Source organism: Amphiprion ocellaris, chromosome 21 (assembly GCF_022539595.1).
Source record: "Amphiprion ocellaris isolate individual 3 ecotype Okinawa chromosome 21, ASM2253959v1, whole genome shotgun sequence".
Lineage (NCBI taxonomy): Eukaryota > Metazoa > Chordata > Actinopteri > Pomacentridae > Amphiprion > Amphiprion ocellaris.
The window spans coordinates 26031716-26044961 of NC_072786.1; the positions used below are offsets into that span (position 1 = coordinate 26031716).

General features: G+C 34.6%; 1 protein-coding gene across 1 annotated transcript in view; it reads left to right on the forward strand.

Moving 5' to 3' along the window:
• The first annotated feature begins 12626 nt into the window (after positions 1–12626).
• LOC111579129 (SLIT-ROBO Rho GTPase-activating protein 1-like) overlaps positions 12627–13246 on the forward strand; it is a 43427-nt gene continuing 42807 nt past the window's right edge. Inside the window, exon 1 of the mRNA XM_023286275.3 lies at positions 12627–13093. Coding sequence (XP_023142043.1) covers positions 13027–13093 — 67 coding nt within the window. The 5' untranslated portion in view covers positions 12627–13026. The remainder of the gene's footprint in view (positions 13094–13246) is intronic.

Sequence of the window (13246 nt, forward strand, 5' to 3'; positions counted from 1 at the left end):
TGGCGCAGTAGAGCAAATGAAGCACCATGAAGCTTTGATCCATGAGTGAACCAGTTGGATGGAAAACCTCAATGCTTCATGAAGCTTCATCTCGCCATCACTGCTTTAAACATCTAAAACCGTTAGCTCAGCTCAGCTTTCTGTGGAAATAAGTTAGTTAGCAGTCGTTTCCTTCAGTTTGTTTATTTTTTTTTGTGCGATTTAAGCGAAATAAATGACTATATCGGAGCACATTAGCTCCGCTAGCTTCTGATAGTCCTAGCGCAGAGGCGGACTGAACCATTTTGGGCTTTTGTAAAGGGGTAGCAGAGTCATCAGAGAGGCGCCGTTATTCTTTCTGGACACAACATTAAGTTTCTTTGCTGGTTTATTCAGCCATTTTTAGTGTTGTGGTTTGACACTACTTTGAGAAATAAATAAATAAATAGGCAAACAGAAACAAACTTTTCATTACTGGCTTCTTCGTGGCCCTCCCCCCATTTTGGGCTATGGATAGTCAGTTCCAGATTGATTCCAAACTACTGTTAATTAATTTCTGGGCCACATTTCTCAGTTTAAAGTAAATAACTGCTCATATAAACAACACAGAAACATGGTTAATGGCTTAAACTCAAGAAAATACAGGCACCTTTAGATTTATATGCATAAATCACATTATTTGTTTATCAGCTTGAAAAGACAAGCCATTAAATACACCATTTTATGTAAAAATTGAAAAAAGACATGCCATTTGATTGTTTTAAAGCGATTTCTCTAAAGTAGTGATTTAAATTTTGCATTGCCTGGTAACCACACTTGTGTAAATGTGCTACCTAATAGTACCAAGACAGTTGCAGAAACAAGCAAGTCTGACATTTTGTCTTTATGGTTTGTTTTAAAATGTTTAAAATTCATCATAAAACTGCCGTAACAACAGTAGTGAATACATACTTCTGTTCCAGGAGGTTAACGTCTCTGCTCACCAAACAGACTGAAAACTAAAAAATGACTCATGCAAAAATCAGTTTTCTGTGGAAAGCTGCAGGGAGTTGATGCAAATTTCTGCCTACTAAACTCTGTTTCCCTGAGTTTATACAACAAAAGGCAAAGCTGGCAAAATTAGCATAACATCTAGAGCCACAAGAGACACATTAATGGAAATTAATAAACACGCTTGAAATAACAGAATTCTCCTTTACAGTGAAGAATCAGAAAATAGGAGCCAAACACAAAGAGCAGGTTGTGACAAAAACAAATTATAATCAAATTAATCCAGCAAAAAAAATCCAAATGGAGAAAAACTGAGTGAGTAAACAGAAGGGAAACAAACAAAAATAAATAAATAATACAAACCAGAAGCAGACAAGGAGAATCACTCAAACAGGAAGAACTGACAAAGGACTATTTATACACCAAGAAACAGGTGAAACTAATCTGTGATCGAAAAAGGAGGAAAAAAATCAAACGGAGACACACAAGGATAGAGATCTTTTCAAAATAAAACAGGAAGAAACCTGAACAAAGCCCAAGACCATGACAATCTTTTGATTTTAAATAAATGTTTATTCAGTTGAGATAATATGGAATATTTAATGAGCCAACAACCCACTGAAGAAATGATATTTTACAGTGTTACCACCTGTGGGGATATTTCTGCACAAAACTGGGAAATTAGGTTCATAAACCTCATTATTTTTGCCACAAATAAAATGAAAACCAAGATCTTCCAGATTAATCCTCCAAAGTCCAGTTTCTGAATGTGTTTTTTTTTTTGTTGCTCCTGCCACATTTTTCTTCATTATAAAGTCATTTTTCACTTCAATATAAAATCCTGCATGAAGAAGGAGAGAGAATTTAAACATGTTTTCTGTGCTGCAACAGTTAAAATGTCAGAAATTGTATATAGAAAAAAAGAAAAAATGAAAGTTGGAAAATTGATAATAGCTGAAATCTACATTTGCTAAATTTTTCCAACAGTCCACAGTTATTTAACTGTTGATCATAAATGAATCAGTCATAGTTTCTCAATTGCAATAAGAAATGCAGAATTTTTAGTTTTTTACAGAATCTATTTAGTATAAATCGTTTATTTTTGAATATTTTTTTAAATTAAAGACTACATTTAGCCTCTAATGCTACATTTGTCCTCATTTTAATAACTTTCATGTACTTAAATCGTGTATTATCCAGGAAAATGTCATCAGATTGCATGGGACTCATATTGGCAGATACTAATAAATAAATGACTCATGACTGGTTGCTGTACAAGCTGGACGATGCATTCACAGGTGATGTCTTTTCAGGATTTCTAATATTGCTGCTTGGTTACTTTGCAGGAATGAGGTCAAACCAGCTGACACATTCTGTACATATCGCTTCCACCTGGCTATCAGATTTCCATACATTCCTGCCGTCAGACTCCTCCATAAATGGGAAAAGGACGACCGGAGGAAAGAGACACGATTCGGACTCATAAACAGAAAAACCAAACAGCCGTGATTCCTTTCTGCTCCTCTAAATACAGCTGAAGCCAAACGGAGATACCCCAGCCTCTCTGTCAACACATTCCACTCACATCAGGAGGAAACTCTGCTTCCAATTAGACGAATAAAACAAGCAGGATTTAAAGGAGCTTCAGCTGAGAAAGGAAAACACCATGAGATTCTCTGAAAACACTCACTTTGTAGTAATTTACAGTCATCAGATGTGAGGATCCAGCAGCTGTTTTCTTTCTCAGGTTTGTTCACGGTGGAAACCTGCAGGAACTCGTTTCTTAAAGGCATCCGAACCCCAAAACGGCAAATTATCTTTCAATAAAATCACTCAGAAACTGTAAAAACAGAAGAAAAAGTTTGACTTTTATCTTCCTGACGGTTATTGAACTAATTGTTGTTGATGTTAATGATGTTAATCTTTTTATTCTACGTGTCTCATTTAAAAAATATCCAAAAATTATATGATTAGTGCTACACAGATTCTGTAAAAAACTACAAATTCTGCATTTCTTAGTGTAACTGAGAAACCACAATTGATTCATTTGTGAGCAACAGTCAAGTGACAAAAATTCTGAGTTTTCAGCTGAACAAGTTTAAAAACCAATTATAATTCACTAAATTCAAGTTTATTGAAGCAAATTAAAGGTTAAAAAAGTGAAAAGTGGAATATGTTTTTAAAAAATCACCAACATTCCATCATTTGTAGTGAAGATAAATTTTAAAAACGTAAAAAATCCATGGATTTGCAGCTTTCTGACAGACCTTGAACTACTCATCTGTGACCTGCTGTTTCCAGTAGAAAACTTAATGAAATCTAAGCCTTAAATTGTGATCTTTTTAAATTTATTTTTTGGTCAAAAATTACTTTTTTCTACATATGTCATTTAAACTTTTGTCAAAATGAACACGTCTTCTGGAACCACACTCTGTAAAACCCAAGCAGGAACTGTAGAAACAGAAATAATTGTTATATTTTTATCTTTCTGACAGTTATTGAACTAAGAATAATAGTCTGATGGTAAAATTAATCAAATCTAACCTGAAAATGTTTAGCAAAGTCTATTCAACATGTCTCATTTAAAACTTATCCAAAAATGAACCATTTGCACTAAACAGATTCTGTAAAAAACAAAAAAATCTGTATGTTTTATCACAGCTGAGAAACTATGACTGATTTATTTGTGAGCAACAGTCAAGTGACAAAAAATTCAGTTTTCAGCTGAGTAATAGGTTTAGAAACTAACTTTAATTCACTAAAACCAAGTTTATTGATTCAAACTGAGCTTCAAAAAAGTGTAATTTAAAAAAAAAAAAAATCACCAACATTACACTGTTTGACACAGATAGAAACTATAAAAACATGAAAAATCTGTGAATTTGCAGCTTTCTGAGAGACCTTGAACTATTCATCTCGTGGTAAAACTTTAATCATGCTAATTAATATGATATTTAGAATATAGAGATCTTAAAATTAGCTGGGAAAACTGATTTCAAGCTATATTTTACCAGGATTATCAAGCTTAGGTGTCTTAAAATAAGCCAGATGTGCTTAAAAAAAAGCAGTTTTCACTCAAAAATAGATTTTTGCTTTCATGTAACCTCCTAATTTGAGATATATTAACCCTCCTGTTGTCTTCATTTACAGGCACCAAAAAATATTGTTTCCTTGTCTGAAAAAAATCCCAAAAATTCAGCAAAAAAATTCCCCAAATTTCTGAAAATTTGCAAAACTTTCAGGAAGAAAATTCCAATAATTCCTTAAAGGTTTCTCTTAAAAGTTTTATTTTAAAAAAATCCCCCAAATTGGGCAAGAAAATTCTTGTAAATATTTTCCAAAAATGAGTAAAAATCTTCCCAAAAAATCCTAAAAATATCTAAAGTGCTAAAACTTTTAATATTTTCTTTAAGAACATTCACATAAAAATCAACCAAAATCCAGTGAAATTCGCTGGATTTTGGTTGATTTTTTTGTGAATGTTCTTAAGAAACATTTTTAACATTATTTTCCACCAAAAAATGTTCAAAAATATCCCAAAAATGTTGAAAATGTTGACATCAGAAGTTTCACTGTGAAAATATTTATCTTTTCCACATTTTCAAACTTTAAAACGGGTCAGTTTGACCTGCAGGACGACACGAGGGTTAAACTTATTTTGAGTTTTCTTGTAAAATTCAACTCAAAACAAGATAATTTCAAGATTGTTTGACTTAACAAGATATTTCAGATGCATTGTCTTAAAACAAGTCCCTCCATCTGCTGAAATGTCTCTTGTTAAGTGAATTTATCTTAAATCAAGTGGGATGAGACATTTTGACTAAAAATAAGACAAATAGACTTGGTAAGATTTAGAGTTTTTGCAGTTTGAAGAGATTCTTGTGCACTTCAACAAACCTAACGATGTTTTCTTCACAAATAATCTGAATAAACTGATGGTGGCTCTGAGCTCTGACTGAACCGATGCTATAATTACGTCCAGAAAACATTTTGAAGGATCTTTTCAGCAAACAGAAAGTGAGTTGGCGGATTTAAAACCACCAACCTTCAGTCTCTGCGGCCTCTTCGACGTCCTTGCTGCTGTAACTTTGTGCTTCTCAGCCTCGTTGTGGCTCACATGTAGGCGTCGGAGGAGAAAACAAAGTGTCTCGTGATTTTTGGTGTTTTCTCTGCAGACTGTCGACGAGGTCACCTGGAGTCAAAAGGCTTCCAGAGAGCGATGGTCGGACCGAGTCGGAGGTCGAGTTAAGCAGCTTAGTGAGGTAATAATCAGGAACCTGGGAAACTTCAGCAGCTCTGAGACGATGAAGGACGACACTTTAATCACCCTGAGCTCCAGTCAATTCTGGTTGGAGCTAAAGATACTGTAAAAATGATGAGTTTGAAACCTCATTCAGACTGAATTTATGACTTTAACTTAATCTGCACTGATCAGTTCAGGTCCAGAAGGTGGATTCTGCTTTTTAAAATGACAAATCTGCAGCAGAAACTCCAAAGAAAAGATCCAGTTACAGTTAATAACATAGTTCCTGCATCAAATAGTATATATAAACAATATAGTATGTATAAACAAGTAGTTTCTCTTTATTGCTTTTTTCAGCTCATTTTTGCATGAAAAGCTGTTTTCTGATGAGACCTGTTGACCTGTTTATGAAGTAAAGTCCTGAGAAGATCCTGCAACCCGTCTTTGATGTAGAGCAGCAGATAAACTGAGTTATAGATGTTATACGAAGTTATGAAACCATCACATTTTTACATCAGGAGTCGTCTAAAGTAGCTAAAGAGGAACATATGTTACAGTAGGAACATTTTTAGCCTTTATTTGTACATTAATCACAATAATAACCTCTTTTAAATAAAAACTTGTGAACTATACTGCAAAAACTTTAAATCTGACCAAGTCTATTTGTCCTATTTTTAGTCAAAATGTCTCATCCCACTTGATTTAAGATAAATTCACTTAACAAGAGACATTTCAGCAGATGGAGGGACTTGTTTTAAGACGATGCATCTTAAATATCTTGTTAAGTCAAACAATCTTGAAATTATCTTGGTTTGAGTTGAATTTTACAAGAAAACTCAAAATAAGTTTAACCCTCGTGTCGTCCTGCAGGTCAAACTGACCTGTTTTAAGGTTTGAAAATGTGGAAAAGATAAATATTTTCACAGTGAAACTTCTGATGTCCATATTTTCAACATTTTTGGGAAATCTGTGAACATTTTTTGGTGGAAAAAAAGAAAAGTTAAAAATGTTTCTTAAGAACATTCACATAAAAATCAACCAAAGTCCAGTGAATTTTACTGGATTTTGGTTGATTTTTATGTGAATGTTCTTAAGGAAAATATTAGAACTTTTACTGATATATATTTTATCACTTTAGATATTTTTAGGATTTTTTTTTGGAAGATTTTTACTAATTTTTCGAAAATATTTACCAGTATTTTCTTGCCAAATTTGGGGGATTTTTAAAAAATAAAACTTTTAAGGAATTATTGGAAGTTTCTTCCTGAAGGTTTTGCAAATTTTCAGAAATTTGGGGAACTTTTTTGCTGATTTCTGGGATTTCTTTTCAGATAAGGAAACAATATCTTTTGGTACCCATAAATGAGGACAACAGGAGGGTTAATACGTCTCAAATTAGGAGGTTACATGAAAACAAAAATCTATTTTTGAGTGAAAACTGCTTCTTTTTTTTTTTTTTTAGAATGTCTGGCTTATTTTAAAGACACCTAAGCTTGACAATCCTGGTAAAATAGAGTTTAAAACCAGTTTTCCCAGCTAAATTTAAGATCTCAGGATTATAAATATCACATCTTATTTCAAGAAATCTTACCAAGACATTTTTCACTTGTTCTACTGACAGATTTTTTCACTTATTTCAAGGTAAAAGTTCCTTGAAATCATTTTTTTCCCTGTTTTTCTTGTTTCATTGTTTCCAGTGGAAGTGTTAAACCTGCAGACAGTCAGATCTGTGATTTAACTCTGGAGACGATCAGTGAAGCTGAAGGCGGTCAAACAGAAAAAACAGAAAGTTTTAAAGTGTCCTTGTGGGCTGCAAACATAATGAGACCCTGACCGTCTATTTCAGGCTGCAGACTCTGTTTTCTGTCCTGCAGAGATAAGACTGAAAACAGGAAACTATACAGCAAACACAGCCATTAGGTCTGTGCTCCTTAATGGAGTCAGAGCCTTATAAATCCCGTACGTTATTACCTCAGAGGGCCGATAGCATCGACAGCGCTGCTTAGAGGAGGAACCGTTCGGACTCATGAAAGGAATGTTTCAACGTTTGGCCAGAAATCTTATCAGAGGTGGAGCCAGCAGGGCGTCAGAACCTGCTGGAGTCGGTGGACACTTAAATCATTTAGGTGGTTTCTGATTTTAGAAACCATAAAGAGAAGCAAAAATACCAAAAAATGAAATAAAACACATGGAAAATGAACAGAAAAAATACAAAAATCTCAGAGATTTCAAATGGAAAAGGTGTAAAACAATCACAAAGAGACATAAAAAAGCACAATAAACTGCCAAATGACTAAAAAAAAGCACAAAACAACTGGAAAGAAACAAAAACAATCACTAAGACATAGAAAGGGATCCCATAAAAGAAGCAAAACAGCCTCAAAAAGCTGCAAAATGACTTAAAATTGACACAAAACAACTGCAGAGACATTAAAAAAAAAAACACAAAACAACCGGAAAGAAACAAAAATGATCACAGACATAGAAAAGGATCCCATAAAAAAATGCAAAACAGCCACAAAAAGCTGCAAAATGACCAAAAAGTGACCACAAAAAGTACAAAAATCACAGAAATATAAAACAATCACAAATAGAAGCAAAAAAAAACCCACGAAGGAATGTAAAAACCACAAAACGGAGCAAAATTAGCACAAAAAGGCCAAAAAATCTTAGAGATGTAAAACAAAAAGATGCAAAACAATCACAAAAACAGACAAAATAACCACAAAGAGATGCAAAAATGACTAAATATTGACACAAAACAACCACAGAGACATTAAAAAAAATCAACAAAATAATCAAAAGGTAACAAAAACAACCACAAAGAGATGCAAAAACCACAAAAAGTTGCAAAATTAGCACAAAGAGGCCAAAAATCTCAGACATACAACAACAAAGACACACAAAAACCCACAAAATGCTGCTAAATGACTAAAATTGAGACAAAACAACCAGAAAGAAACAAAAATGACTAAAGACATGCCGAACAAGTAAAAAAGAAAAGATGAAAACTGCCACAGAGACACAAAATCACCAAAAAACAAAAACAAAATGACCACAAAGTGAACAAAATTACAGAGACATAAAACAATAACAAAAAGAAGCAAAACAATCAAAAAGAAAAGGGGAAAAATGCACCAAACAACCACAAATGGACACAAAATGACCACAAAGAGACAGAAAACAGCCACTAAGACAAAAAAAATCACAATGCACTGATCAACAACAAATACACACAAAACAACCACAAAAGGACACAAAAATAAAACTAAGAGACAGAAAACTAGACAAAGACATCAAAACAATCACAACAACACACAGATTACCAACAAAAACACAAAACAACACCAAAAACCCAAAACACTTACCAGCAAATCAACCACAAAGACACAAACAAGGCCTCAAAGACGCCATAAATACACAAACAGATGCAAACCAACCACAAAATAACACAAAACCACTGTAAAAAACATAAAACAACCAGAAAGACATGGAAAAACACCACAATGATACAATAAATGCACACAAATATAAAAAAAAACACAACAGGAACCAACGTATCTGCACAGAAACCAAACTGAATGACTTTTAGTTTCCTAAAGAGGTTGAATTATTAAATATTTAACAAGAAAACACTGAAGAACTGTTCTGTTAGAGGTCATCGTTGTGTTGTTGTTGTCGTATTTTACTAGAACATATTTGTTATTGTATATATCAGTAAAACTTCTAATATTTTCTTTAAGAACATTCACATAAAAATCAACCAAAACCCAGTGAATTTTGGTTGATTTTGGTTGATTTTTTTTTTTTTTTTTGTTGAATGTTCTTGAAGAAACCTTTTTTTTTTTTTACATTTTTTTCCACAAAATATTTCCCAAATTTCTGAAAGTTTGCAAATCTTCAGGAAGAAAACTCCAATAATTCCTTAAAAGTTTTATTTGTTTAAAAAAAATCCCCCAAATTTGGCAAGAAACTTCTTGTAAATTTTTTCAAAAAATGAGTAAAAATCTTCCAAAAAAATCCTAAAAATATCTAAAGTGATTCCATATATATCAGTAAAACTTCTAATATTGTCTTTAAGAACATTCACATAAAAATCAACCAAAATCCAGCGAATTTTGGTTGATTTTGGTTGGCTTTTATGTGAATGTTAAAGAGTTTTTATTATTATTATTTTTTTTACATTTCTTTTTTTTTCCACCAAAAAATTCCCCAAAATGTTGAAAATGTGGACATAAAAATGTATTTTTTCCACATTTTCAAACTTTAAAATGGGTCAATTTGACCCGCAGGACGACATGAGGGTAAAATAATCAACAACTGAGCTGCACAATGAACAGCTGTGGACGTTGACTCGCCTTAAAACGCTAAAGAATGACAGTTATTAGTGCTAAAACAACAGAAATGTGACAGGAAACAGGGTTTGGCAGCTGGTTTCAGCGAAGCTTTTCCTGCAGCGCCCCCTGCTGTCTGGATGCAGCTTCTACAGTTGGTCTGAATCTCATGATGATGTCATGAAAATGTAGGATTCAAACTTCAACTGAGCAGCTGAAAAAACTTACAAGATCTCATATGTTATTGTTTGTGGGTGTTTTTTTGCAGTTTTGTATCTTTTTGCGGTTATAATTTTGAGATCTCAAGATTCTAAATATCAAATCTTATTTCAAGAAATCTTACCAAGACATTTTTCATTTGTTCTATTGGCAGATTTTTTACTTATTTCAAGATAAAAGTTCCTTGAAATAAGTTTTTTCCCTTGTTTTGAGAGGGACATTTTCTTCCAGTGCAGTTTGAGCGTTTTTTTTTTTTTTATGAAGGTTAGACAATAAATCATGACTGAAAATTCAAAATGCATGCAGCAGATATGACTAGAAGAACATGTTTTAAAGGAAAAGCTGCCCGTAAATGAAGACAGCAGGAGGGTTAAAGTTATTTTGAGTTTTCTTGTAAAATTCAATTGAAAACAAGATAATTTCAAGATTGTAACAAGATATGTAAGATGCATTGTCTTAAAACAAGTCCCTCCATCTGCTGAAATGTCTCTTGTTAAGTGAATTTATCTTAAATCAAGTGGGATGAGACGAGGATGAGAGAGTATTGACTAAAAATAAGACAGACTTGGTAAGATGTGGAGTTTTTGCAGGGCACATGGAGCCATGATGTAAATACAGAACATTGGTCCTAAGTTGACTTTCTACTGCTGGGGGTGAATTTTCAGTGTCGTCTTTCTAAACTTCTTGTTTTCAGTGAGCCTCAGATGAAGTCACTTCTCTTCTATTCTATTATTTAGTTCTGGGTTTCGTGTCTTTTTTTATATTTGTCCAGCAGATGGAGACAAACAGCCACAAACCTGAACCGAACATCCACAAAGATTCTGTGAACTTTGGTTCTGAAAGCGTCCTGAGACACTTTCACCTGCAGTTGGCGCTATTTAAACAAAACTGAAGTGAACTGATTCCGATAGTTGCTGCTCTTTGTGCTAGTTTTGTGTGTTTTTGTAGTTATTTTGTGTAGTTTTGCAGCTGTTTTGTGTCTTTTATGTGCTTTTTTTATATCTTACTGTGATTTCTTTTGTGGTTGTTTTGGATTATTTGTGGTCATTTTGTGCGTGTTTAATGTCATTTTCAATCTTTTTGTTGCTGTTTTGTGTTTTTTTTGTGTCTTTTCAAACTTTTTGCAGCTGTTTGTGTGTTTTTGTCATTGATTTGTGTCTTTTGTAGTTGTTTTATGTAAATTTGCAGCTGTTTTGTGTCTTTTTGTAGCTGGCATTTGCCTTTTTGTATTTTTTTGTGTCGTTGGAATTTTTTGCGACTATTGTTTTAGTTTTTTGTTTTTTTGGATGATTCTTGCTTCTTTGGGGTTATTTTGCATCTTTTTTGTGGTTATTTTGTGCCCTTTTTTGGCTGATTTGTGCATTTTTGCGATTTTTTTGGTAGTTTTGTTGGGTTTTTTGTTTTTTTTGGAGCTATCTGATGTCTCTTTGTGGTTGTTTGGGTTTTTTGCAGCTATTTTGTCCTTTTGTGGCAGATTTTAGCCTCTTTGACATCAGCTGACAGCAGCTTTGCATCTTTTAGTGGCTGTTTAATGTTTGTGTGTTTTTCTTTTTGGCATTTTTCTTTTCAGCTTTGCACGTTTTGCATTATTTATATCTTTCAGCGGTGGTTTTGTGTGTCTGTGACAGCATTTTGCATATTTTTGCAGCTGTTTTGTGTCTTTTTGAGATAGTTTTGTGTGGTTTTGTCACTGTTTTGTTTTGTAGTGGATGCTTTGTGTCTTTTTGTGTCTGTTGAATGTTTATTTCTTGGGTTTTGCATCAGTTTGTCATGTAAAAGTGTCTTTTTGTGGTTGACTTTGTGTCTTATTGCATTTATACAAATTTTTATGGTTTCTTTTGTAAGTTTCTGTGGCTGTTTCACATCTTTTAGTTGTTTTGTGTCTCTTTGTGGCCATTTCATATCTTTTTGGTGCCTTTTGCATCTTTTTACAGCTGTTTTTTTTGTTTTTGTGGCTATTTTGTATTTTTGTGATTATTTTGTGTGAAGTTCTTGTGTCTGTTTGTGGACATTTTATATCTTATATAAATGTTTAGTTTCTTTTTGTGGTTGTTTTCTGCATTTTTTGAGCTGTTTTGCATGTTTTTGTGGTTGATTTGTGTCATATTTGTGATTAGTTGTGTTTTTTTGTGTAGTTGTTGTGGTTGATGATTGCCTTTTTATAGTTGTTTAGTGTCTTTTTTCATCTTTCCTGGCTTTTCTGTGTATTTTTCAATGTTTTTGTAGCTGATTTTGCATTTTATTTCATTTTTAAATAGTTTTTTGTGGTTTCTTTGGTAAGGTTTTGCAGCAGTTTCGCATCTTTTACTTGTCTGGTGTCTATTTTGGGTCATTTCATGCCTTTTTGGTGCCTTTTGCATCTTTTTGCAGCTATTTTGTTTGTTTTTGTGGCTGATTTTTGCATCTTTGAGTGATTTTTTGTGATCGTTTCCTATCTTGTTGCTGTTTTGTGTCTTTTAGTGGCTGTTTAATGGTTATTTATTGTCTTTTTGCATTTTTATGTTATAAATTATAGCCTTGTGTGGTTTATTTTGCAACGTTTTTGCTGCTGTTTGTCTCTTTTTGTGGCAGTTTTGTGTCTTTTTGGAAACCATCTGAGAAACACAGGAGCTGCCATGTGGTATTTTAGGTCTCGTTAATATTTAGTTCTCTGCATGTTTGCCTTTTTTTTTTTTTTTTTTTTTTAAAAATAAATAACACAACCAGATATAATTTTTTTGGATTCCTGAACTTTATTCCTCCTTCATGTGAGTGGCCTCCTCAGCTGTCAATCACAGCTGTAGCCCCGCCCCCACAGCTGACACACCCATTTAATTTCCTCACCGGCTTTTCATTTACTGCTCCGTGCGTGTGTGTAGACGCGTGTGCGTGCGTGTGTGGTCCAGTGCGTGTCAGTGGGCGTGTGCGCGCTCCTCCCCTCCCTGCAGACCGCATGTGCGCGCCTCTCGGGCTGCTGGTGTTTGCAGCGTGTTGCGGCTCCAACCGTCAGCTGGATGCGGGTCCTCGCGGCGGTCACGAGTGGGTGATTTCTCCGTCCGTGAGTGTGCGTGAACCTTCCTCCTCCTCCTCTTCGTCCTCGGCGTGGAGCTGCGGGGCCACCGAGGCTGAGCTGCTGCGGCACTGGACGGACTGAGGAGCATGTCTGTGGGTGGAGCAGCCCACGGAGGGGAATAAAGCGGATTTAGTTCCATTTTTTTACACCTTTTTTGCGTGTTTTTTCCTCCACACCCGTTCCCTCCCGCACCTCACCTGCGACACACCATGTCAAACTCCAACAAAAGCAAGAAGGACAAAGAGATCCTGGCTGAGTACGAGAGCCAAGTGAAAGGTAGGATCACCTGCGTGACACGTCAGGTCCGTGGGTTCATCCTGAGTGCTGCATGGCGCCGGAGGGGGAGGCAGCTGGGAGGAGGCGGGGGAGGATGGAGGGGTCCTGGCTGAGGCTTTGGGACCCCAGATTCCAGCCTCTTCCATTGGTATT